This window comes from Bemisia tabaci, chromosome 9, assembly GCF_918797505.1.
Source record: "Bemisia tabaci chromosome 9, PGI_BMITA_v3".
NCBI classification, from domain to species: Eukaryota; Metazoa; Arthropoda; class Insecta; order Hemiptera; family Aleyrodidae; genus Bemisia; species Bemisia tabaci.
The window spans coordinates 4039575-4065594 of NC_092801.1; the positions used below are offsets into that span (position 1 = coordinate 4039575).

General features: G+C 40.1%; 2 protein-coding genes across 4 annotated transcripts; one reads left to right on the forward strand and one right to left on the reverse strand.

Annotated features, from left to right (window-relative positions):
* Positions 1-257: 257 nt before the first annotated feature.
* On the forward strand, positions 258-25815 carry LOC109041006 (uncharacterized). 2 transcript variants are annotated; one of them, XM_072304344.1, is made up of 4 exons: positions 258-677; positions 2109-2327; positions 4714-5157; positions 25006-25815. In XM_072304344.1, the coding sequence occupies exons 2-4, from the start codon at positions 2133-2135 to the stop codon at positions 25639-25641; spliced, it is 1275 nt and encodes a 424-aa protein (XP_072160445.1). In that variant the 5' UTR covers positions 258-677; positions 2109-2132; the 3' UTR covers positions 25642-25815. The 2 variants fall into 2 exon arrangements, with proteins under 2 accessions (XP_072160445.1, XP_072160444.1); XM_072304343.1 differs by having other exon boundaries at positions 258-2327.
* Positions 11269-18946, reverse strand: LOC109042250 (uncharacterized). 2 transcript variants are annotated; one of them, XM_019058936.2, is made up of 3 exons: positions 18664-18946; positions 16478-16663; positions 11269-13614 (listed from the first exon to the last, which is right to left on the reverse strand). In XM_019058936.2, exon 3 carries the CDS (start codon positions 13341-13343, stop codon positions 12393-12395), a length of 951 nt encoding a protein of 316 aa, XP_018914481.2. In that variant the 5' UTR covers positions 13344-13614; positions 16478-16663; positions 18664-18946; the 3' UTR covers positions 11269-12392. The 2 variants fall into 2 exon arrangements, with proteins under 2 accessions (XP_018914481.2, XP_072160446.1); XM_072304345.1 differs by lacking the exon at positions 16478-16663.
* Positions 25816-26020: the final 205 nt, after the last annotated feature.

Here is a 26020-nt window from a genome sequence, read left to right on the forward strand (position 1 = left end):
GAGCCTAACATGGGCCAAACACTTGATTTTCATTCGTGTCCCAAGTTACCCCGAGTATCGGGGTAACTTGGGACAGTCGAAAATCGAAAAAAAAAAATATAAGGGGGGGCATAAATTTTTTTTTCCTTTAAAATTCGATATGCGTACCAACGAACTACCTTTAGCACAAAAAAGTTTGGCAAAATAATGTATGGTTCGTTTTGGAGAAGCTTTTTTGTGCTAAAATCGTCCCAAGTAGCCCCGTTTGACGGTACGTTATTTTTAAATAAAATTTGTTTTAAAACATGTTTTTTGAAGAATTTGGCAACAACGCGATCCGTGTGACCTTTACTTTAGCCTACCTTAAAATAAAACCCATTTAGGCATGAGAGGACGCAAATTGCACCTGTGCGTTTAGAATCATACGCTGTGTGAAATATCAACAATAAAAAATGATGTGAAAGTATTCGCACGCAAGGAGAGTAGAAGCACCAGATTCCGTTGATGCGCACGATTTTCTTTGAGCCTAGGTGCAGATAAGAGTGAACTGTACATACAAGTGGTTTTCATGCAGTTCAGGAACTTGAATTCTGCGAGCATCGTTTCCTTTTATTTCCTACAAAAAATAAATATATTTGACCTATTATTACTGTGCGAAAATTAACGCGAATATTTCTCCTCCCTGAAATTCAGTTCACGTGAGTACTATCAATCCACTCATGATACATATTTTAATTACAAAAGGATCCTCATTATGGCCATTGCTGAGGTTTTGATCGAGTTTAGCAGAGAATAACACATTCTTTTTTGTTTAAAAAAAATGTCTAATTTTCTCTGAAGTTTCGTTTAAAGACAAGAAATCGATAAGCAAAGACACTTGAGTTTTGTGAACTTTATTTTTCATAATATGGCCTTATACGTATAGTGTCGGCCTTTTATGGTGTAGTGGCTTAAGCGCTTCCCTATGATCCAGTGGCGTGGCGTGAATTGCGATACATCGATTGTTTTGCCATTTAAACCTACGGTAAAGAATCGATTATTAAGGTGTTCGCTGCGAACACCCTGTTTATCGATCCTTTTCCATAGGTTTAAATGGCATAACAATCGATGTATCGCAATTCACGCCACGCCACTGCTATGATCGGGAGGTCCCGGGCCCGATTCTCGGCCAGGTGACCCGAGTTTGATGGTCTCAAACAGCAAGTTACTAAAGAATTTATTTTCAACTTCATTTTTAGTAAACGAAGGGACGGAAAGTACTGATTAAAAACTTAAAATTTCACGTAAGAGACTCTACCTCCCGTAGGTCCTTCTTTAGCTTAACTTGTCCCTCAAACTTCCCTTCATGGAGCGCTTAAACCAATCTTGCACGAGGTAAAAAAATTATAAAATCCAGCGCTGGACGTAGAAAATCGGTGTTCGGATGCATCTCATTTCCTTTTGCCAATCTATAAGCTTGAACCTGTAGAACACGATTCTGTGATTAAAGCAACCGACCTATTAATCGATTGACTACCTGACGGCTAAGGAAAAACGGCGTATGAACATTCGAATGTTGCCAGATTTCCTCTCAAATAATATTTATTTTTGAAGAGAGTTGCAATTTTTTTTTTTTTTTTTTTTTAAATTCTCAGACACTTTGGATCCATTAGGTCCGTTTGATAGAAATACGTCCAATTTACGAATAAAACCCTCTGAAAAATCGGAGAATAAATACTCCCAAATATTCCTGAAAATTCTTGATTTGTCGCAGGAAATTTGGCAACGCCTGATCGCTCATACGACGTTTTTCCCTAGCACGGCAGCACACAGAATCATTTTCCTAAGAACTGAAGATGCACTTTAATAGTTCACTTGGACTGCATTTTGCAAAAAAGAACCAAGATAGCATTCCAATGTTGTTAGGATTGTGCAACTTGCAGTCATTTACAATTAAGTTACTGAAATCACGCAAAAAATTAAAATTACAAAGGTGGTTTTCGTCTTGAATTTGTAGCTCATCGGGGGTAAAGATTAATTTTGTTTAGATGATCAGTTATATTTCCAAGGTAAAAAAGGTTGCACGATCTTGGCGACATTGGAATGCTCTTGGTTGCATTCTCCAAAACGCAATCTACTCGATGTTGTAGTGTCCTCAACCGGGATTCGACCAGATGATTTTCGGGGTGATCACAGCGATGTCTACGGTTTTAAGCTTCGTGAGTGAAGTCAGTAGCACGTACTACATTGAGATGGCCCCGGGAAACTTGCTTGACGACGATAATCGAAGGCGGGTTACAATAAGAGGGCTCCGTCTACTGGAACCTGGGTTCTACTCGTGCAACAACAAGGAGGAAGATAATGGATGGGTGAGCATCTGTCAACCTAGAAATAATGGAGACGTTGCATGTGTGAGGAATTTGCGATTTGACTGTTGATTCTCAGGTAAAAGTTTGCGAGAAACACGATGGTGCCACGGGTTTTCTCTGAAATCATCTCCCAAGCTGAAAAAAATCTCTCAAAGTGAGGCCAAAGTCCATAGTGGAGGAGATATCCCACCCTACCCTGATTTCCGCGACCGTTAAGTTGATTCTTGAATTGAGTTCCTATTCACTTATATTTGTTACCGCTTGTTTGCGTTTATTTTTTCTATATAAATGACCCATTCGCTAAGTATAAGCTTCGGCACACTTAAATTATGCTGTCAAAGCTGCAATAGCGACAAAGAAAAACCGGCAAGGCCAGCGTTGAGGCTACTTCCAAATAAATCCTCCATCGCATTGCCACGGCGCAAAGAAACAACTATTCGTACTCTTCGGAATGCGTGAGGTATCACACCACAATTGAAGGCGTTTTGGAATCTGCCAACTTTCCATGGCGGGTTTCTTGTGTTACATAATTAGGGTGTCTACTAAAACTGGCTGACACGCATCAAGCACTATTATAATACTTTTTCAGTACCTCATAAGCAGAAAAATTCAGTACTTCTTCGGTACCGTTGGGTGATAAAATTATTTGACCATCGCATTGCCACGGCGCAAAGATACAACTATTCGTACTCTTCGGAATGCGTAAGGTATCACATCACAATTGAAGGCGTTTTGGAAACCGCTGACTTCCCATACAGGGATTCTTGTATCACCTGGAATGGGTGTCTACTAAAATTGGCTGACAAGTATCAAGTACTTTGAAAGAGCCTTAACAGGGTATTCCGGTTGCCATTTCATAACATGTTTCCAGTTTTAATCCTCTGCATTCTAGTTTAACCACAGACATGCAACCGAGGTCATGCATGCGTCGTCTCTGAACATTTAATCTTAATAGTGACTTTCTTATGGCCATTCTTTCACTCTCAAATACCTAAACAGGTGGATTTCCAAACGCGGCTCAGGTCTGCCCCCGATTAAGTCAAAAAGATCGTAGGAAATGAAATTTTTTGTGCCTCGAAAACGAGAAACTGACGGCTCTTGGAAATTCTGGAAAATTTTCAGTATTACTGTGCACTGAGAAAAAACTATGGCTTATAAACCTATTAGAGGTAAATATGGAACACCACTAATAGTAGTACCTCTACATATAATAATAGCACATATACCTTAGTTATGGTACGGGGTACCTTAATTAGGTACAGAGACCTTAGTATGGTTCACAGACCGAGAATCATTAGTTTATTTACGACTATTATAGGTGTTCCATATTTACCTCTAATAGGTTTATAAACCATAGTTTTTTCTCAGTGTGTTACAATCTGATTCATACAACAATGTCCTCTTGACATGGATTAATATACTTTTAAAAACTTTAATCTGATCTTTCAGCAGTATTGGTGTAGATTTTAAAAATTGCAATTCACATCTAATTAAGAATGAAATATATGAGGGTTTTTTTTTGCAGAGGAACTCGGGGAGATATTTCAATGGAGATGTTGCATGTGTGAGGAATTTGCGATTTGACGGTTGATTTTTATGTAAAAGTTCGTGAGAAACACGATGGTGCCACTGGTTTTCTCTGAAATCAACTCCCAAGCTCAATAGGGAGCAAATTAGCAGGGTTGCCGTGTTTTCAGTTGTGGAGTCCCCAAATAAAGTGGCAGTCCTATCAATATTGTATTTGCTCCCTGTCTTTGCATGGATAGTTTGTTTTGATGTAGAAATGGACTCTCAGAAAAGCGTGGGATATCCCCTTCATTTTGGCCTCAACTTGAGAGTTTTTTTTTGAGCTTGGGAGTTGATTTCAGAGAAAACCAGTGGCACCATCGTGTTTCTCGCGAACTTTTACATAAGAATCAATGGTCAAATCGCAAATTCCCTACACATGCAACAACATCTCCAATATCTCTGTTCTATTATGGGGAGTCATGAGTCCTTATGAAATTTTTTCTTCGAGGAAACTAGCTGGCATTTCCTCTTGAAATTGCCAGCCAAACGCCAGGGTTATTTTCGTTTTACTTCCTGACCAAACTTGTGTAATAAAATTTCTCTCTGTGAAAATCTGATGAAAAAAAAAGTTTTGACCAAAAATGAGCTTGGGAGTTGATTTCAGAGAAAACCAGTGGCACCATCGCGTTTCTCGCGAACTTTTACACGAGAATCAACAGTCAAATCGCAAATTCCTCACACATGCAACATCTCCATTGCACATAGTTCCATTTAGCATAAATACGTCCATTTCTTATGCAGCTTGCACGCGAACACCCCATATTTCCACTTGCACAAAGTTCCTTTTACCATGAATACGTCCACTTGACGGTTGCAGACGTTGATGGAGTGTCAGGACGTCGGGTTCCGCCTGGCCGACGAGATCTACGCTAAGACGACCTTCTTCACGGCCTACAGACCCTCCCTCCGGATCGGGCAAATGCTCCAACTGAACGGCAAAGACGTGATCGAACCGCCGACCACAATGCCCATCGGCTTCCCGCTAGGTGACGACCTCACGCCCGATTCCCCGCGGATTATGCCCTTCGTCGAGGACCTGGACCCTCTTCACCACGAGATCGACGTCTTCGTCGCCAACGGCTGCCTTCCCGATGACGGCGGTGCCGTCGCTGCGCTTCGGGAGTACGTCACATGTAACGACGTCATGCTCTGCATCTTCGCCGACCCCGCGCACACCGTCAATGATCTGCTCCCGGTTGTTGGAGGAGCTTTGGACAGGGTGAGGAGGATTCACGGAGAGCAGCACAAGTGGAGTGGCAGGGTAAGTGGAGTTTTTTTTCTTGGACAGGCAAAAAGGATGTGTCCCATTAAGGTCGGTATTTTGGCCCTAACTTTGGTCGAAAATTGAAACAGCTTAGAATATTGTCGATTGCATTTTGCAAAAAGGAACCACTAGCATTGCAATGATGCTAAGATTGTGCAACTTCATCTTTTGCAATAAAATTGCGGAAATCGTGAAAAACGATGAAATTTGGATGGTAATTTTTGTCTTAAATTTACAGTTTTTAGCGAGTAAAATAGAAACTATTAATGGTTAATCGGGGTTGTCCTCCAAGACAAAAGAAGTTGCACAATCTTAGCAACATTGCAATGCTAGTGGTTCCTTTTTACAAAATGCAATCCACATGTAACGACATTATGCTCTGCATCTTCGCCGACCCCGCGCACACCGTCAACGATCTGCTCCCGGTTGTTGGGGGAGCTTTGGACAGGGTGAGGAGGATCCACGTAGAGCAGCACAAATGGAGTGGCAGGGTAAGTGGAGAGTTTTAAGCGCTCAGCCTGATAGGCAGCGCTTTTTGATTTCGACTTGCCTCTGAGTACTAGTACACTATTGAGTCCCTTTATACTGAGAGTCAAGACAACACCCATCATGGAGTCATAAACGGGAATAAAGATTACAGAAATTGAACGTTTTTCATGATCTTTGATCGGCCCATTCTCGAATTCCTTTCTTCGTTCCTTCCCTCATTCCGTTTGTTCCTTGCCGAACCCGTAATTCCCCGGTCCATTCCAGATTATAATCTTTGCAATCGGTGAAACTGTAATCTTTATTCCCGTTTGTGACACTGTGAAGGCCTAAAATACGGGAACCAATCAGAAATGGATTCACATTGTCTTGACTCTCAGTATAAAGGGACTTTAGTATACTAGTGCTAATGCGTTTAAATGGCGCACCAGCTCATCGATGTGTAGGCTTGGGGGAGGGGGTCCATTTTTAAAATAAATAAAGCTGTGAAAACTGTATTTTATGCTTTTAACGTAATGCGCGGGTAGTTTCGATCGTTTGTCTATAAGAAATTTCCTTAGCGGTAGAGTAATTCTTATCGAAATTGATCGTTGAAAATAAAAGAAGCCTAAAAAACGCGCCAGATGAGCTCAACGGTGGCTTGAGCTCAACGGTGGCTATCATTTTCGGGAAACGAAAAAACGCGTTTACGGTTTCCTTGGTAACCTTTTTTTGCTATCAGCTGATGTTTTATTTCCATTTCCCAGCCAAGTCGACGGAGTTTATACTTCCTTTCTCCACTAAATACACTTACTAACACCTGAGCGCTTTTCTAATACGACAGTATTAGAACTTTCCCGCTTGTTTTTCTTTGGACAGGCAAAAAGGATGTGTCCCATTAAGGAGGGTATTTTGGCCCTAACTTTGGTCGAAAATTGAAACAGCTTAGAATAATGTCATGTGTGGTCAAATCGACTCAATCGAGCTGGGCGAAGGATACGGGCCGTAGTAAATGCTGTTCGGTGGGCTTCCGGTTGCATACCATGTCGGGCGTGGCGTGGGTTGGGATACACAACAGCGTGGCTTCTCCTCACGAGGTTGCTCTCCAGGGTGGAGTCTTTGCCTGGATTCGCGTTCTCTGGCGAGACCTGGATGAAAGCGAATGTTGATGTAAAATATGTGAATGATGTGTCCCATTAAGGAGGGTGTTTTGGCCCTTACTTTGGTCGAAAATTGAAACAGCTTAGAATAATGTCATCTATGGTCAAATCGACTCGTAATCATCTACCCTGTGAGAACTTGTCCTTACTTGAGGTGTTTTTCAAAGGTTTTTGCCTGATTTACCAGCGCAAAGTAGTCAAGTTTTGCAGTTTTCTTGGATAATTGCTCATTTTCGGTCCTGAATTAGATTGTTTATGTATGAGCGCAAGCGACTACCACTTCCTCCTTTAAATATGTTGTAATGGGTGTACTAAAGATTAACATATTTGAATATGAAAATGTTGGTCCCTTGAGCTCATACATAAACAATCTAATTTAGGACCGAAAATGAGCAATTATTCGAGAAAACTACAATAATTCACTACTTTGCGCTGGTAAATCAGGCAAAAACCTTTCAAAAACACCTCAATAAGGACAAGTTCTCACAGGGTAGATGATTACGAGTCGATTTGACCATACATGACATTATTCTAAGCTGTTTTAATTTTCGACCAAAGGTAGGGCCAAGATTCCCTCCTTAATGGGACACGTCCTTTACGAGGGAGATGCGCAAACAGTAGAGAGTCCCACTTTGGACGTTGAAAAAAAAATTGCGAAATCCAACAGAGATACTCGCCAAAAAGTTTTTCTTTTCCTCTTAAAATATAGTATCAGAAGTCTCATTATCAGCATTTGCAACTTTCTAGCTCGATTGCATTTTCCGAAAAAAATCTGCGAAATTGCCGAGATCGCCAAGAAGAGGAATCGATAAAACCACTTAAGTGCCTTGTGGGACCTATTAATTTTTAGCTACGACCCTGAGATTTTTTGTGATTTTTTTCTATAACCATGAGACAACTTTTTGGCAAGTATCTCTGTTGGATTTCGCAATTTTTTTTTTCAACGTCCAAAATGGGACACCCTAGCAAAGGGGGTCTCGACACTAGTCAGAAGTTAGAACAAATAGTCGTAGCTAGTGTTGCACCGAACAGCGTATCTCTATGGAAAAAAATTATGCTCGGATGAGATTTTTCCCTCAATATTGATATTTCCAGTTATCTGGATTTTAACGCACGATGGCTACGTCTCCAACTTACTGTCGTTTAAGTCGTAAGAGTTAGAAGGTGAAGATTTTCCCAGGATTCAGGAAGCTCTGTTGTGAGAATTCAAGTTCTTTGAGTTATGAGACCTTCGAGATTCTCGGAGATTTTAGATGAGATTGTTGCTTATAGGGTGGGTTTTTAGTTGAGATCAAGTGACGAAGACAACTCATTTTCATGGATTCAAGCACTAAAAAAATGGATATTTTTGTTCGTTATTTTACACATTTTCGAGGTTTCTAGGGGCATTTTGAGGTTGAGGAAACGCCATACTCTGCATCTTCGCGAACTCCATGCACATATCCAATGTCCTTGTCTTGTTCGGTCTAAATGCACAAAATTTCAAAAATTGACCTCCTGGTGTGATGGACCAAAGAACTGTCGCCAGTCGTTTTCAATCATAATATTGGTGGAATCTTACCACTACTGGTGGTATCTTTCCTACATGCTGAGAGTTATATTCGAAAGTTAACTTTGAAATTTTCGCAATGACTTAATGTCTCCAGGCCAACAATGTATCGTCATTGCTCCTGTAATAACATTGTTAGGGGGTGGGAAACACAAATGTTATGAAATGCATAGGAGCCCATTTTTCAATTTTCACTTCCAAGTCTGAACTTTCCGTCTCCCCAGCCCTCGTCCATTGCGTTAGGGTCTGCATTCGTGCAAGTCTGTATTGTGGGTGCAAACATACCCATTTTTCCGAGGAATTTTACACCATGAAATAAGTTATTTAACATATTGTCATAAAAAATCGGTTCTCAATAATTATTTCTACTGCAACGGGTTTTTTTGCTTTCATTTTTTTCTTAATATTTGATGAGGATTCTGATTTAATACGCATGCGTGATCAGCAATTTAACTCTCCCCCTCTTGTCCGTGCTGCCGTGCGAAGGAAAATCGCCGTATGAACCTTCAGGCGTTGCCAAATTTCCTTTGCTAAAACACAAATTTCCTGGTAAACTTATGAATATTATCCTTGTAATTTTTCAGATAATTTTGATCGCAATTTCACCTTAAGTTCTTGAAAATTTCAAGGAGAAGTATTCTTAACTAGCCTCCAAAATAGACATTTTATAGAAGGAAATTTGGCAACTCTCGAATATTCATACGGCGTTCTTCTTTAGCACGGCAGTCACGGCAGTGTGGCACGTGGCACACATCATGAACACATTTACGTGCTTCCTTCACTCGTTTTTATCGTACACCTCATATCACCAGTGGCGTGGCGTGCTTTGCGATAGTTCGATTGGTCTGCCATTTAAACCTATGGAAAAGTTACTGGTGTTCCCCTACAACTGCACTGAAAAAAAAATCTCGGTGTATTTACTAAGAAAAGGGTAAAATTACCAAGAATTCAGGGTTCTATTTGATCCCAGTTTTTTCTTGGTAAATTACCATTTATGGAGTTGGTAATTTTACCGAGAAATCTCGGTACTTTCTCGGTAATTTTACTAGACCCCGGTAAAAACGCCAATATTTTTTATCGACTGTGGTAGAATTACCGAGTTAAAATGGCAAAGTTACCGGGAATTGATTACCAATGAAAGTGGTATTCTTACCTGAAAAAAACAGTAAAGATACCGGTTTTTAGGTAAGCTTACCAGTCTGTCTTGGTAAAATTACCAATAATTGGTAAAAAAAGTGAGATGGTAGAGGTACCAACGGACCTTGGTAAAAACGCCGAGAATTTTTTTTCAGTATGCATTGGCGTTTGGACCGAGTTCATTAAAAAGGAACCAATCCACATTGAGTTGAAACCGAGAAAAAGAGGTTGGGAGTTTTATCCATGCATAAGGCGTAATGCAGAAAATAAAGTTTAACCTCACTTTTCACGAACTAGTTTATTTTTTTCGACTTCCAGATTTTGACAGGAGAAAATAAACTACTAGTGAAACTCAAAAACATTCTTAACTTAATTTTTTCGAAAATGTGGGTTGGTTCCTTTCTAATAAACTCAGTCTATTTATTACATGATTAAATGCATTTTTAATCGTGTAAATATTTTTTTTCACTTCACTTCAATTTAAAAAGGAAGAAATACCTTCGGGCGTTTATATGGGCACGCTACTGCAACACTACTATGATGCAATTACCAACTTGAATCGATAATCATTTCGTGGTTAATATCTTTAATTCTAACGACTTTTTCGATAGAATGTAAAATTTTCAAATCTATCAGAGATGATAATTTTTTAAAGTATTAAATGTACTTTTTTGAAGTCTTATTTCAACATGAATTTCTAATCTGCCATGTTGACACAATTACAAAGAAAATAGTCTAACCTCAATCGTTCTGTTGGCATAATGATTAAAAAACACCCACAACTCAAAATTCGTAGGGTGACATAATAGTTTTCCTGACAAAATTTAAAATCAATTTTTTTTTTTACGGAACTCGTCAAAAAAATCCTACGAAGAACCAGGAATTGCCCAAAAAATAACTTTACGGGTAAGCAATATAGTGTAGCAGTGACGAAGGGTAAATGATCGATTTATCGATATTTCCCCATTTTAAGCTATGGTGAAGAATCGATTATTAAGGTGTTCGTTGCAGCAGAGCAGTGCAATTTTTAGTCACAAAATATTAAGCATCTGCAATCTTCTCTTCAAAAACACGAGCTTTTGAAGAAAAAAAAACTCGTGAGGGCTCAACATCATCGATGCAAGAAAATAAATGCAAACTCGCACAGAGCATAAATCAATTTCCACAACATTTTAATCAAATATTCGCACTATTAACGGAATATTACAAACAACAACAAACGAAATTAGGAACAAAATAAGCTTATTATAGCTAAAATATATGAATCGTTCTTGGAACTATAAAATCATAAAGTACCGGAGTGAAATTAATCTCATAGGCAACGAAAATATTTCCAATGAACAAAAAAGCAACACATTTTCATATTTTTAGTGATTAGTATACAGCTTTAAATAAGGGAGGATTTTAAGTTTTACTCAGAAATAAGAAATTATGCAAATTATTCGGGACTGTATGGTTATTTACACAAAATTATATGATGTATTTAATTGCTCGAGTGTATGTGCCGCCAATGCTATTAATTAGGAAGGCCGAAAGTTCTGTAAAATTGTTCCCGCCCTCCTTACGTGGGGTTGGTACTTAGAGAAGCCCCCCTCCTCTCAAGTGCCTCTTGTAATCAATGGCCTTCCTCAATCAAAAGTTGGTCAGTTGATATACAATTATAATGAGTCGGTTGCACTGGCACCAACATTGTATTTTGATGCTCGATTCTTGTGGATTAGCTAAAAATAAAATCTGTCCAGACAGCAACATTCTACGTTGAATATTAACCAAGATTTCGTCCTTTGAAAAGTGGTTATTTTTAGTTGGTCTGCAAGAATGAACAAGCAAAACACGATTCTGTGACCAGCGTAACTGGCCCATTAACAACTTCGGTTTGAGCGTGAAAAGAATTGCTACTCAGGAAAGCTTAAAAATCAGGATGAACAGATCGGAGGAGTCTGAAACTCATTCCTAGCTTTACAATCTGCAGAAGATACCTTTGTAGTTTTGAGCCTCATAAAGTGTACTGAAACAGCTAAATAATTGGATATAACGGTGTGAACGTGGTTTTAAACTGCAAATGAAGCCAAAACTTGCCGCCATCAGGTGGCACTATTCCTAAATTAAAATCAATTCGCATAAAATATAACATAACATGAGACGAAACGTAAGATAACGTACCATTATTTACGTTCAGTAAGTAGAATTACTTTCGTCTTCGATTTTATTCCAGGAAGTGTGTCATAAAACGGCGGCCTTTCAAAGGTTTGCGTGGAGGTGTGAGATCAGAAAAAACTCGTCTGTGCCGATTTAAGTCTTCGCAGTGGTATACTTTTCGAAGCGGTGTGCTAAAAAATTTCTTTCGCAGACGTGCAACTAGGAGTGAATGTTAGACCTCTTCGATTCGATTGTTGTGATGTTTGAGCCACGAAATAACTCCTCCTTCTCACTCTGATAAAAAATGGCGATGAACATCGTATTTTTTCAAAACTTACCGTTCATTACATATTTCTTCATTTTTTATATTCTTCTTTCTTTTGCGCATGCAATAGTGGGAATCTTCAAGGCAGTGCAGTTCGTATATACTATCATACACATTTGGCTCTGTCTCTCCCTCGTATACATACTTCGAGCCTCCAGAGGCATACTCTGAAATGAGTTTTTTCAACTTATCCCAATAGCAATCTCTTTCACCTCGAGACCATTTGTCTTTGTAAACTTTACGTGCGTATCGGATTTCCTCTTTATCGGACTTATATCTGTAACCCTCTCTGTAGCAAATCATCGTCAAGGTGCCCATAGCGTGGTCAAGACAGTTGATGTCCAAAAGCCAATTTTGTTCAACATGAGATACTTGGGAGTTGGTCACAATGTCATGTTGAAACTGATTTTTCGTGTATCCATCTCTAAAACTCACCAAAGCGTGCAAACGTTCTCCCTTAATTTCCCCTGAATTGGGTCTTCGTGTGACTAAGACACATGCTGTAGATTTTGATTCTTGGCTCGGAAAGAAAAGAATGGACAAATTCAGGCTTGATCATGGCGTGATACCAATTACCAAACAAATCACCATTTTCGTAATCTGCGACAAGAGTACGGGGAGACAATGCTTCGTATGCATCGTACTCAAGAAAGCTTTCGTAATCGAACCCACTGTTGCTATTGAAAAAGCTTAAATATTTTTCGTCACGCTCAATGCGGTATTTTGGAACCTGATGCACGGGGGCATCCCCGAGACACTTGCAGTGTCTACTATTGTGCAAATCAAAAACATCATCATAGTCACCTCCTCTCATTTCTATACTACCTTCGTCCCAACCGTCAAATATAAATTTTGAGCCGATTGACATTTTTTCAGAGATACTATCTTTGATCCCTTTACACTCTGAACCCTCACTATGGAGCCACACACCATGTTTCATAACTATTTTTGGAACGCATAGTACTTTTAAACCATGCAGGTCAGGCTTACACACGAAACTGTGAAGGACTTTGGCGATGCTGTCGAGACAATGTAGTTTCTTCAGCCACGGTTTTTTATAAACAACATCCTCGGTGGAGTTCATGTATTTTCTCAGTCGACGGTGAAAATCTGACACTGTGTACGGGTTTCTGAAGCTGATCAAAGCATGTAAGCGCGCTTGCTCCAATCTATGGGGCGAATAATATAAGCACAAGCTGTACACTTTCATGTGAGTTTCGGGTATGATTTGAAGGAAATCGCAGAAGTCAGCGTCGATCATCAAACGATACCATTCGTTGAAGATTTCAGGGTATTCGAAATCTCGCGTGATCTCTCGAAGGGGGACTGGTTTGAAAGAACGAAAGTACTCGAAACCAGCGAATTTCGCTTTACTGGGCAGCTCGAAGTCAGCTTGGCTCGATGGCATGATTCTGACGATTGCTAGTTCGTGTGTTGTTAGTTCTGCGATCGAAGATTTCGGGTGGGTTGTATCGGAAGTAGCACTACTTACATTCGATAAGTTTGCAGCGAGAGTAAGGCCCGTACACCTTGAAAACTGTAGAAGAGATGATTTTTGAAGATTTGAAGTTGTGCAGCTTTTTGCTTCGGTGATAAAAACCAGACCAAGTTCGAGTGATTAAAACATGCGAACCAAATTTGAGTGAATCACGTCAATGTCAGCAGCTTAAACGATCCATCTGAAAGCATTCAGAAAAAATGCTGGGGTTTAGGGTGTTTTAACTAATGTTCAATTATATCACTTTTAATTTTAGTTTGAGTGGTAATGTAGGTCTTTACACAGGTTTCATCATGAAATGCATGAAATGTACTTTTTTTTGAACAGCGCGCCAGTCCGTGTACTTTCTTAAGTCACAGCAAATCTTCAAGATGGCTGCCTTGCCACCACCTTCTGTATTTTCTCTATGAGAGTGACTTGCTTGGTCATTGTTCATTACGTGTGTTCATTTTTTTTTTTTTTTTGGAAGTTTTCTCACTTTTCAATCTATTTTCTTGATTCTGCGTGGTGCACGATTGCTACTAAAGTTCTGTGTGATAACGGTTGTCAAGACTTTTCGGAAATGCGATGCGAATGAAGTGACAATTGTCGGTTTTGGTATTGCACTGAGCCCATAGTCTGTACTTTTGTAAGCTCGTTTCCATTCACTTACTCTCGCCCTCGCGTGAATAACTTAAATTATAGAAAAGCAATTCATCACGCATCTTCCCACAGGGTAAACCGCCATACCATAAGACTGATATTCTAGGTACGAGAATGTCTATTTAGTGCAACTTCATTTTGCCACCTTTGCTTTGCTCTACCATCATGAAATTGGACATATTTTTTATTCCATTTTAATCTAATCTCTAGCTTATAAATGTTTTCAACAGTGAGAAGTATTTAAATCTTTGACGTCCGACACCTCCCTTCTCTATTGCCAAAATAGCTGTCCTCCAGCGGAAACTATAAATCCATCCTGCCTGCGGGCTGATTATTGAGATTGATAGACAAAGCTATAGACAAAGACGACAAAGGGAGTTTGGAGCTATCCTATTGGTTGAAATGGGTGAGTCCTATAGACTAAGGGAGAAAATGATGGACTAACTATAGGGTCTTTCGTGGGTTGCCGTTAGTTAGTCTATTGCCTACCTCCTTTGTCCATTGCAACCACCCGCTTCCACCAATAAGATCGCTCCGCACTCCCTGTGTCTTCTTTGTCTATAGCTTTGTCCATCAATTTCAATAATCAGTCCGCTGCGGTGATTATCGCTAAAAGCTAGTGCAAACATCGTTGCTGTGAATAATCTCTCAGATTCCATACCCATACCAATTCTAAGGAGCTCAGTGTTACGCTGATAGGGGTTAAATTTTGTGTGAATCTCGCTTTAGTTTGCTGAAGGGAAGACCTAATTTTAACAAGTGTGACAATTTTCGCCGTATGCTCCTTTTCTTTCTCAGTCAGTGAATTATCCATCACTCTCCTGAAGTCCTGAAATTAAATTGTTATGAACTATCAACAAAGAAGTATGTGCCCGTTTTAAAGAGAAAAAAAGAAAAAAAATCTAGCCCAAAAATTGACACAAGACGTTCATCTACTGTTTAAAATTTTGCTGGCAAGTTTCTCTTTTCTTCTTTGGAGGTGAATCTTTAGCTGTAGTTCCGAAAAAATCCGCCACGTCGCGGCGGAATGGCGGCGACGCGCAAAGCTCCGGTTGTCCAGCTCGTAAAAAGTAGCGGCGAGTGCGCCTGCGCATGCTGCCCACGGCGCGTGAGGCCGCGAGTTACGGCTTTTGGTGTCCGTAGCGCTCCGCGTCGTTAGAGCCCGTAGCACTTATAGTCACGCGCGCAAGCGCACGGTAGTGCTATTTTTATATATATAGCAATCATGACCGGATTTACCAATAGGCTACATAGGCTGTAGCCTAGGGCGCAAAATCTTTCAGAATTTATTTTTTTTTAATTTAACGAGTCTTTTCTTACTTTTTATTTTCCAAAATCAACTTGCAAACGTAAACGTACCTCAAAACTGTTTAAAATCGTGTTTTTTTTAAGGTGAATTTGAACATTTTCCTGACACCTAACATCCTCCTTCTGATGTAGAGGGGAGGGACGTCTGGTGAACCCCCCCCCCCCTCACGAGAGCGCCTACTTTTAAGGGCGCCACCCTAAGTTTAGCCTGGGGCGCTGAAAATGTAAATCTGGCCCTGATAGCATTCAACAACAATACAAATTAATCATACAAAAAATTAATTAAGAAATTAATAATTAATCAATTAATTATTAATTTAATCCTACAAATATAAAAACCATGAAATTAGACTTATATAGCTAGCTACATATAGCCCGTTCACTCCATGATCAGCCTCCACTTTTTCAACCTGGCCTCCACCTCAGGCCTCCTTTTTTTTCTTAAAACACCTGTGGACGTAAATTTTGAGCCAATAGAAATTGTCTTAAAGATACCCGCTTTGATATTGGAACATTTTAAACCCTTACTATGGAACCAAACACCAGCTTGAATATCTATTTTCGGAACACATAGTACAGAACCATCCAGCCCAGGCCCACACACGAACTTGTGCAGGACAAAGGCGATGCTGCAGAGACTTTTTAGTTTTTTCAGCCAGGGTCTTTTAAAGAAAATACCCTCGGTGGAGTCCACGTATTTCTTTAGTAGACGCTTAAAATCAGTCACTGTGTACGGGTTTCTGAAGCTGATCAAAGCATGTAAGCGCGCTTGCTTCAATCTACGGGGCACATAAAATAAGCACAAGCTGTACACTTTCATGTGAGTTTCGGGTATGGTTCGGAGGAAATCGCAAAAGTCAGCGTCGATTATCAACCGATACCACTCGTTGAAGATTTTTTTCGAGTATTCGAAATCTGGCGTGATCTCTTGAAGGGCGACTGGTTTGAAAGAACGGAAGTACTCGATACCCGCGAATTTCGCTTTACTGGGCAGCTCGAAGTCAGCTTGGTCCGATGGCATGTTATAGTTCGTGTGTTGTTAGTTCTGCGATCGAAAAGTTCGGGTGGGTTGTATCGGAAGTAGCACTACTTACATTCGACGAGTTTGCAGTGAGAGTAAGGTCCTCACAAGTCGAAGAAATGATTCCCGTATAGCTTAAAAACTGTAGAAGAGATGATTTTGGAAGATTTGACGTTATGCAGCTTTATACTTCGGTGATAAGAACCAAACCAAGTTAGAGCGATTAACCACGTGAACTTCAGCAGCTCAAACGATCCATCTGAAAGCATTCATAGAAATTGCCGGTGTATAGGGTGTTTTAAATTGAACACTGGTAAAAAAAAAGTAGGTTGGATCTTGATTCCAGACTCATAAAAACATTGACAAGAGAAAATACTCTTGATTCAAATGGAAATCCGCTTTAAGCAAGAGGCTTGGCTCTTCGATTCAAGGAAAAATCCGATTGAATCAAGAGTATTTTTTCTTGTCAATGTTGTTAAGAGGCTAGACTCTTGATCCAAGCTAATTTTTTACCAGTGAACGAGATTTTTAAAATGCCAAAAAGCACTGAGTGAAAATGAATTATGCACTATTGGCAGAATACATAGTTTCCTCAGATTTGGACCGCGTTAAACAGAAAGGAACCAAGCCACATAATCTATTGCCAGAAAACAAGCAATTTTATTTTTTACGTGAATATGGTCGTGTGGATTTTTCTTTTGCAATTTTCGATGGATTTTCTGCGCAGTGCGAGACAGATTCGTTAAAATTAGAATTCGCTTAGACGTTCTCTCGTAATAAATTTAATTGCCCAGTTAAATTTGGCAATAGCTGATACGGCTTGGTTCGTTTCTGCTAAACGCGGTCATTCAACAGAGATCTCTATATCATTCCGTGTTGCATATGCACGGAAAAGAAGGCGTTTCGACTTCGGAAAGTAATTGCCTCACCAGCGGCCGGCGCACCGCCCGGCGCGCGAGCGGGAGGGAAGGAGGGAGTGACCTTGAACTTGGTACACCGGAGAAGTCCCAGAGCCCACATTTTCCCGCTACTTAAGTCTTAAAAATACAGAAAGGCATTTTACGCAGAAAAAAATTGGTTATATTTTTTTTAATTTTTTTTTTTAAATTTTTGAGAATCAAGAAAAGCTAGATTAGGATGAATAGCGAAAGCATCGTCGAGGCTTGGCGGAAAATCACAGCCATCGATGTTTAACTCCTCACTTTAAACTCAGAAGCACGTTTAATAATACGTTGTAATGATGCCGGGGATCTGATCGTAGGAATTTCACAGTAAATTTACCTTATTGTAGAAAACGGCAAATATAAAGAGAACACATGTGCCATCATGTCTATATCGTCACATTCCGGCGAAAGTATCACAAGTGCCATGCAACGTTTCAAAATTTCCGCCGTCATCGTATTTTTTACGGAGAATTTGTTGGAAAAATCTGTTTGAAAATTTGACAGAATTTTATGAGCAGCACAAAAAAATTCAGTGAAATTTTCGGACAACTTCGTAGAACGATTGCTCTGTTAAAAAAATAAAATGGCGGCAAAAATGTCTAAACTTCGCAAGGCGCTTGTGATACTTTGGCCGAACGGTGACGATACCTACGCTCTGTACATTTGAGGAGCCATTGCATTTGCTGAGTTTAAAATTTCTCGGAATTTAAATGCATCCGTACTTACGTAAACTCTTCAAGTTCACGTAAATTAAAATTGTTTGAGGTTGGATTAGAGACAGTCCTAACTTGCACATAATCAAACCACAACTGGGCGCGTACAAAGTATTAGGTACAAAATAGACAGGGCCAGATTTACATTTTCAGCGCCCCAGGCTAAACTTAGGGTGGCGCCAAAGTAGGCGCTCTCGTGAGGGGGGGGGGGTTTCACCAGACGTCCCTCCCCTCCAGATCAGAAGGAGGATGTTAGGTGTCAGGAAAATGTTCAAATTCTCCCTAAAAAAACACGATTTTAAACAGTTTTGAGGTACGTTGACGTTTGCAAGTTGATTTTGGAAAATAAAAAATAAGAAAAGACTCGTTAAATTAAAAAAAAAAAAATTCTCAAAGATTTTGCGCCCCTCAGAGTGTTGCGCCCTAGGCTACAGCTTATGTAGCCTATTGGTAAATCCGGCCCTGAAAATAGATCAACCAATCATTAAAATCCTATTTACTTGACTCCTTTTTTAATTTAATTCATTTTCGCACCGTTCTCGCACCACACATTCTTAAATATTTAAGTAAAATCCAATTGAAAGAGCAGTCATTATTATTACCTGCAGAAATACGCTCAGGAGAACACTCTATAAAATCATTCGTATTGATGATGACAGTCGATATGTTTTCAATCCAATTAAATGTAAATACTCTAATAGTGAAGAACACTACGGAGTCAATGAACTAGGAACTCGCACCCGCACACAAAGACACAAAACTTTCATCCGATATGAAACGGTGTTTACAGTTATTGTTTACTAAGAGCGATAGAGGTTAGGACACGTCTACTTGAGCCGCTGAGAGCTGCAAGTATACAGAGGAGCGCGTAGTTCGGAGTTGGAGTCGCGCCAATTAAGTTTTTTTTTTGCCACTGTTGCCGAACATCCCAACTGATTACCGTTGGGGACTGGGAAAGGTTATCAGAACGGAGGGAAAAAGGAAAGTTCTGTGATAGCGGTGGCGCTGCGCGGTTTGAGGCGAGATGTACGGGGGCCCCGGAAGGGGGAGGGGGAGACTGCCTCATCGCGACACGACGCGCAGTGGCTCGGCTTAGGACGGAACTTGATCGACTTGAGTCTCGGTCTCGCAATAACAGCGAATAGACGGCTTATTTTTATTTTTATTTTTATTTTCCCGATGAAAATGGAAGTGTTAATATTCTGAAACGTTCCGTTTTTTTTTTTTTTTTTTTTTTTTTTTTTTTTTTTTTTTTTTTTTTTTTTTTTTTTTTTTTTTTTTTTATCCTTGGTTGCTTTTTTTGCAGCCATTTCCCAAATTAAGTTGATTTTTTTATTGTGTGAATTTTGGCTGATTAAGTGGTTAAAAACTATTTAGATTTAGATAATTATCTTATCTGGATTACTTGAAGTTAAAATCGTTGGGATAATGTGTAGGATGGAAGTATTTTTATGTTTTGAGTTGAAATCCCTAATTTTTTTGATGGATTTTTTTAAAATCCCGTGAGTTATAATATACAATATAAAAATTCTATGTATAGTGATCTTGAAAATATAAATATTATCATGATTACTTTAGCAGTTCTTGATCAGTTTATTATTGATTTCAATGAAAAAGATTCACCGATAATGTTGATCGAAGGGGGTATGGGAGAATTTCCTACACACATAAAAAATCACATGATTGCTACTGTGGGAATCATTGAAGGTCGGGCATGAAATGTTTGACTTGAAGGAGTTGCGAAGTTTGATGTTTATTCCACCACCTGCTAAATTTTAAGAGGTGCTACTATAAGAGAATCTCACGAGGAGATCAATGGAACGATTATGTAGCATCGCGTCCTAGATATTGGACTCCACGCTCACCCTTGATATACTTGCCTGCTCATTTCGCTCAATATCTTGGACTCCATGTTCATCGCTGAACTTCTCACTTCTCTGCTTGAGCATGGAGTCCAAAAGTAAACAGACCTCTCTTAGTTTTAAAGTTCATCATGATAGAAAATCGTATACTTCGCTTATCTAATCTAAACTTGAGCTAACTTAACCTTGCCTCACCTAAACTAACCTAACCTAAGCAATGCACACTTTTTTTTCAAGGACGCATTTTTCCTCCTTTATTTCACGAAAATTGTCTTAATAAGTTTTTGGACCCTACGAGGGCTGTCCCAAAAGAAACCGGACTTTTGTCATAGAAGGCGAACCGAGCGTCGTAATGAAGTTTTCTCGGGCTTGTTTGAAAGCTGATAAGCTACTGAAGACGCTTATTTTTACAGAATGCAAAAATTCGTCTTGGTAAGGAAACTACACGCTTTGGAATAAAGGAAAGTCAAACTCGAGTTGCGATTTTTGTCTTTATTTCAAGAAAAATTTAGATACAACTTAAAAAAACCCAGGTTTTAAGTTAAAAACTTCGTTGCTCTCTTATTCAAATGCTTAAAAATAAGGGAATTAACATTTTAAGCAGCTTACCAAGTCATCACCTTTCTCCTTCAAAATACTCGCCAGCTTTGTCGATGCATTTTTGCCACGGTTTCTTCAATTGGGAGAAACACTGTTGGAAATCCTCAGATTTGAATGATCGCAATTCCTTCAAGGTGACCTGACCTGGCTCCGTGTGATTTTTTCTTATTTCCACAACTTAAATCTACCTAGAAAGGTCGACGTTTTCAAACCATTCCGGAAATTCAAGAGAACACCTTGTAGGAATTGCGATCATTCAAATCTGAGGATTTCCAACAGTGTTTCTCCCAATTGAAGAAACCGTGGCAAAAATGCATCGACAAAGCTGGCGAGTATTTTGAAGGAGATAGGTGATGACTTGGTAAGCTGCTTAAAATGTTAATTTCCTTATTTTTAAGCATTTGAATAAGAGAGCAACGAAGTTTTTAACTTAAAACCTGGGTTTTTTTAAGTTGTATCTAAATTTTTCTTGAAATAAAGACAAAAATCGCAACTCGAGTTTGACTTTCCTTTATTCCAAAGCGTGTAGTTTCCTTACCAAGACGAATTTTTGCATTCTGTAAAAATAAGCGTCTTCAGTAGCTTATCAGCTTTCAAACAAGCCCGAGAAAACTTCATTACGACGCTCGGTTCGCCTTCTATGACAAAAGTCCGGTTTCTTTTGGGACAGCCCTCGTATGCTCGTGTACTGTTAGAGAATACCTGCATTCCACAATTTTGGACGCTATGCTCACTTCGATTTTTTGAGAACATTATCCCTAATTGAAGTCGTCACCTTCCAAAGTATCACAAGCGCCATGCGACGTTTAAAAATTTCCGTCGCCATTTTATTTTTTTACAGAGAAATTGTTCAACGAAGCTGTCCGAAAATTTCACTGAATTTTCTCTGTGCTGCCGATAAAATTTAGTGAAATTTCCAAACAGATTCAACCAACAATTTCTCAGTAAAGAAATAAAATGGCGGCGGAAATTTTTAATCGTCGCATGGCGCTTGTGATACTTTGCCTGGAAGGTGACGAAGTGAGCATGGATTCCAAGATCTGGGACGTGATGAACAACCGAACATTGTATAGCTGAGCATGGAGTCAAATTTCATGGACGCGATAATACAATACCAATGGAACATATTTTAAAACCTCAAAGTTTCGTGTAAACGGAGTTAAAAACTTTTCGGGTTGCGACATTTTGTCCGATGTCTCCCATTTACCGGATCCACCGTGCGGCGGACGGTCGGCATGCAACTGGTTGACTGGGGAGTGGAAATACGCGCGGTGGCGATAGGGTCGACGGCATTTTGACTTGGAAATGTACATTTCTTGCGGTGCATGACACGCAGAACACGGTGAGCGCAATAAAACCGGGAGAAAAAAACTCTGAAATAGACTTTGTTCGGCTTGGCTCCGGCTACGCCCCAAACCGATCACTGGAAAAAAACCACATTGGATCTAGAGTCCAGACTCTTAAAAACATCAACAAGAAAAAGTACTCTTGATTCAATCAGAATCTAGCTTAAGCCAAGAACCAAGCCTCTTAATTTAAGCGGATTTCGTTTTGATTCGAGCAAAAATCCGATTGAATCAAGAGTATTTTTTCTCGTCAATGTTTTCAAGAGTCTGGACTCTAGATCCAATGTGATCTTTTTTCCAGTGAATGATATCATCCGGCACCAATCAGAAGCAAACACGGGTTTCTGAAATTTTAATCAAACATTTTACGGCTCTACGTACAGGAAAGTAATAGGATGGACATGATAAAACTATCCCCGGAATCAAATTCAAGCGAATCTTGTCCGCGTTATTAGAAAACCAAGGTTCTACTACCGTGGGATCCCGTGTGACACTATTACCGTGGAAATTGCAGTGGGGGGGGGGGGGGGGACTTCCCCTGGAACAACTCTGAAATAGTATTTTTTAACCGTCCATTTTTTTAATATCTAAGTGTATAAAATGGATCATTTTCTACACCGGTTTGCCGATGAAAAGTATACTTTCCCCAGCAATGTTTATTAATAAAAGCAGGGTCGGACTGGCTCGCATCTGAGGGCGTAGACCCTTGGCTGGTTAAAGGGGCGTAATGTGATATTTCCTGGTAGAACATTCCCTACGTGAAGAGGGGTTCAGAAAATTTTGGCAAATCAGCACAAGTTTACGCTATTTTCAGGTTGAAATTTTATTGATCTCACGGAGTGAAAATTGCAAAATTGAACGTGAAGCACAGCGTTGAAAGCTCACGCTTCACGTCATCGCGCCTTCAATTTTTCAGATGCAGCACGGACGTCCATCAAGTACGAATAGTTGTATCTCTACGCCGTCGTGAACACGCATCCTTTCCCTCCCTCTTTTTCCAAATTGTGTTTGTTTCCGTGGGTCTTATTCGTAATGGTGATTCAAGCACTACGTGAGTAATACAACCGAATGTAGGAGAGATGTCTTCAGGCATTTTTTAAACTTTTCTCCCGAATCAGAGAGACGCTTCATTGACAGCATAAAGCAGAGCATTGGGAGCTCACACTTCGCGTCATGGCGCCTTCAATTTTTTAGATGCTGCACGGACGTCCATCAAGTACGAATAGTTGTATCTCTGCGCCGTCGTTAAAGCGCATCCTTTCCCTCGCTTTATTTCCATATTGTGTTTGTTTGCGTTTGTCTTATTTGTAATGTTGCTTCAAACTAGAGCAGAGCATTGCGAGTTTACGACTCACGGCACCGCGTCTTACATTTTTCATATGCAAAGTGGACATCCATCTTGCGCGAATAGTTGTATTGCGTTTACATTTTAGATGTCTCTTATTTTTGAATTTCGAGATAAATTAAGGTTAAGTTTGCCCTAGCTATGCTATGGTATGTCTAAATCAGTAGTCATTTGAAAAGGAGGAAATATGTTTAAAGGTCTCCTAAGAGGTCTATAAAGGATGCGTATGTCTAAAAATCGAACCGACCATCGCCTCTAAAGGAGTTACACAAAGCGAATGAAAGAGGGGAGATGATCAAGCGCCTGTATGTCCAGAAAAAGGTGAACATTTCACAGAAAATTGTTTACGCTTCAGAAAGTAGTTCTTGGGCCTCTGTTCACCACTATCATGCGTTAAAGCACCTTTCTTTACTCCTAACTCTCTCTTTTTGCGTTCATTTAAGAAATTTTTCTCATATGTTCTCAGTCGTAATTTTTTTTTCCTCATATTTTGCTATCTGTAAGAAGGGCGCGTTTTCGGCGCGCAAACGGGGCGTATCTGCCAATGACAGATTGACCTTGTGGCCATTCCGATCCTGCATAAGAGACGTAAATGATTCGAATGAATGAAATGAGAAATACTTATCAAATTGAAAACAAGTTTTATTATACGTGTTGCTCCGGAAAAAGGAAGTCGGAGGAGTCGGAGGTATCTGCAGAGATTCGCTCCCCTGATCTACGTTCTCATTGCTGAAAACTTATTTGGATACACTTGGAAGATTCACTTCCTTAAATCTGAACTTTTCATCCATGATTCAATCGGTACCAATCCATCTGACTAAATTAGATTACTTTGAAATAAAAAATAAATTAATTTGGTTAACAGAGTTGTTACAGTTTAATCGATACCGATAGGCAAAGATTTGACTGACGACCGTGAATCCATCGACAAAATCCGTGACTCGATCAACAACTCCGTGATTCGATCGAGAACCCGCGAATCCCTCGAATTTTGTAGTTCGAATCGGTGCTGATCGAATCACGTTGAACGGTTCACGTTTTTATTTTCTTTTGGATTCATGTTGATCGAAGAAACACCGGTTTTTTTTTAATATTTCGTAAATGGAATCGGTGTCGATCGGTTCACGTTTTCATTTTTCGATCGATGGACCACTCGACAAGGTACGAATTTCAGCAATCTGATACATGTTTCTTAACCAGAATTTTACGTATAACACGATTAGCGCAACGAAAATTACTGAAACCAACTCCTAACGGAGATATTAACATTTTAATTTTACCTTGGTTACAGGGAATTTGAACTGCCCACTCACAAGAAACTCAAAGCTCTACTTGAGTCAAATCGCGCGCTACAACGGTTTCAGCAAGCTTCTCAATCGAGCAATGTTCATTTCCCACCATGTGCTTTTCAAACTATAAGTAATTTGCTATAGCTGAGCCAAAGCGTCAAGACTGAGGTTGCCAAATTCTTTTATCGCAGAGACTGTCATGCTAACGTTCAGCGCGCGATGTGAATCACGTACAGCATTGAGTTTTCATGAGCGGGTGCTTTTAATTCAGGCACCAAGAATCATTAAATATCTTCGTAAGGAGTTAATTTCGGTAATTTTGATCGTGCGCATCGTATTTTACGTGAGATTTTGGTGAAGAAACATGTATCAGAATGCTGACATTCGTACCTTGTCTAGTGGTCCATTCAAGACGCCGGTTTTATAATATTTTGTTAATCGGTTCACGTCGATCGAATAGACACTGTCGACATATTTTCATCAGTGCACTCACTTTTTGCAGCTCCGCCGCAGCTTTCAAAGCCGCAAGGGGATGCCCTCGGAGTACCGGACCCCTTCCATCCAGGAGCTGAAGAGATTCGTGAAGCTGATGATGAACAAACTCCTGGACCCGTGCACCCTCCTCGCACACACCTCCACCCCGCAGGAACGAACCACCATCAACAACACCTGCAGGTCGTTCTGCAACTTCATCAGCCTGGCAATGGACCTCCTGGGCACCTGCTTCGTCCGCGACTGCACGAGCATCAAGGACGGCGTTTGCGACCGCCGCGGCGTCTGCATCTGCGCCCGGACGCTCGGGATGACGTCCAACCCGATCTGCCGACGCCCGGTCAAACTCCTCTTCTGTAACAATCGCTTCAGGTTGAAGATGAACAGGGTCGATTACGACAGGCCGCCGAAGAAGGAACGTCAATTGTCTTCGCCTGTCGCCGGAGGAGGCGCCTTGTCACTCGGGCATTTGAGTCACATTAACCCCATGCTGTGGGCGGTTATGATGAGAGGCAATCGGAATAGGGCACCGAATCGTAGCCAGTCTCCGAGCTCTGGGAAGAGCTCGGATGGTAGCTCTGGCCCTAGCGCTGGCAGTAGCCCAAGTGCTGGTGGTAGCCCTGGCGCGAAGGATACTCACTGTTGAGCATTTTCTCACAGAGGAAAGAGGTTGAACATAAAAAACATGTTTTTGGTAAACTGTTTGGAAACAACTGGTGAAAAAAACCTGTTGGACCAATGCCGCATTGCATTGACTTAAGAGTGCAGTTTCTTGTCGCCGAATTTAAGAGTCTTGAACTCTTGTTTCAAGCGGATTTTGCATTGAAACAAGAGTCCAGACTCTTAAATCCGGCGACAATAAACTGCGCTCTTGAACCAAAAGGTACTTTTACCAGTACATTGATGGAAAAAAAGGAAGCAAACGAACCTTCAAAAAGAAAATTCTTTAAAGCAAATTGTAAATCGGAAAATAAACCTTTATGTATTTCACGACACGGAAAAAAAAAAAGTAGGTGTTATGTCCG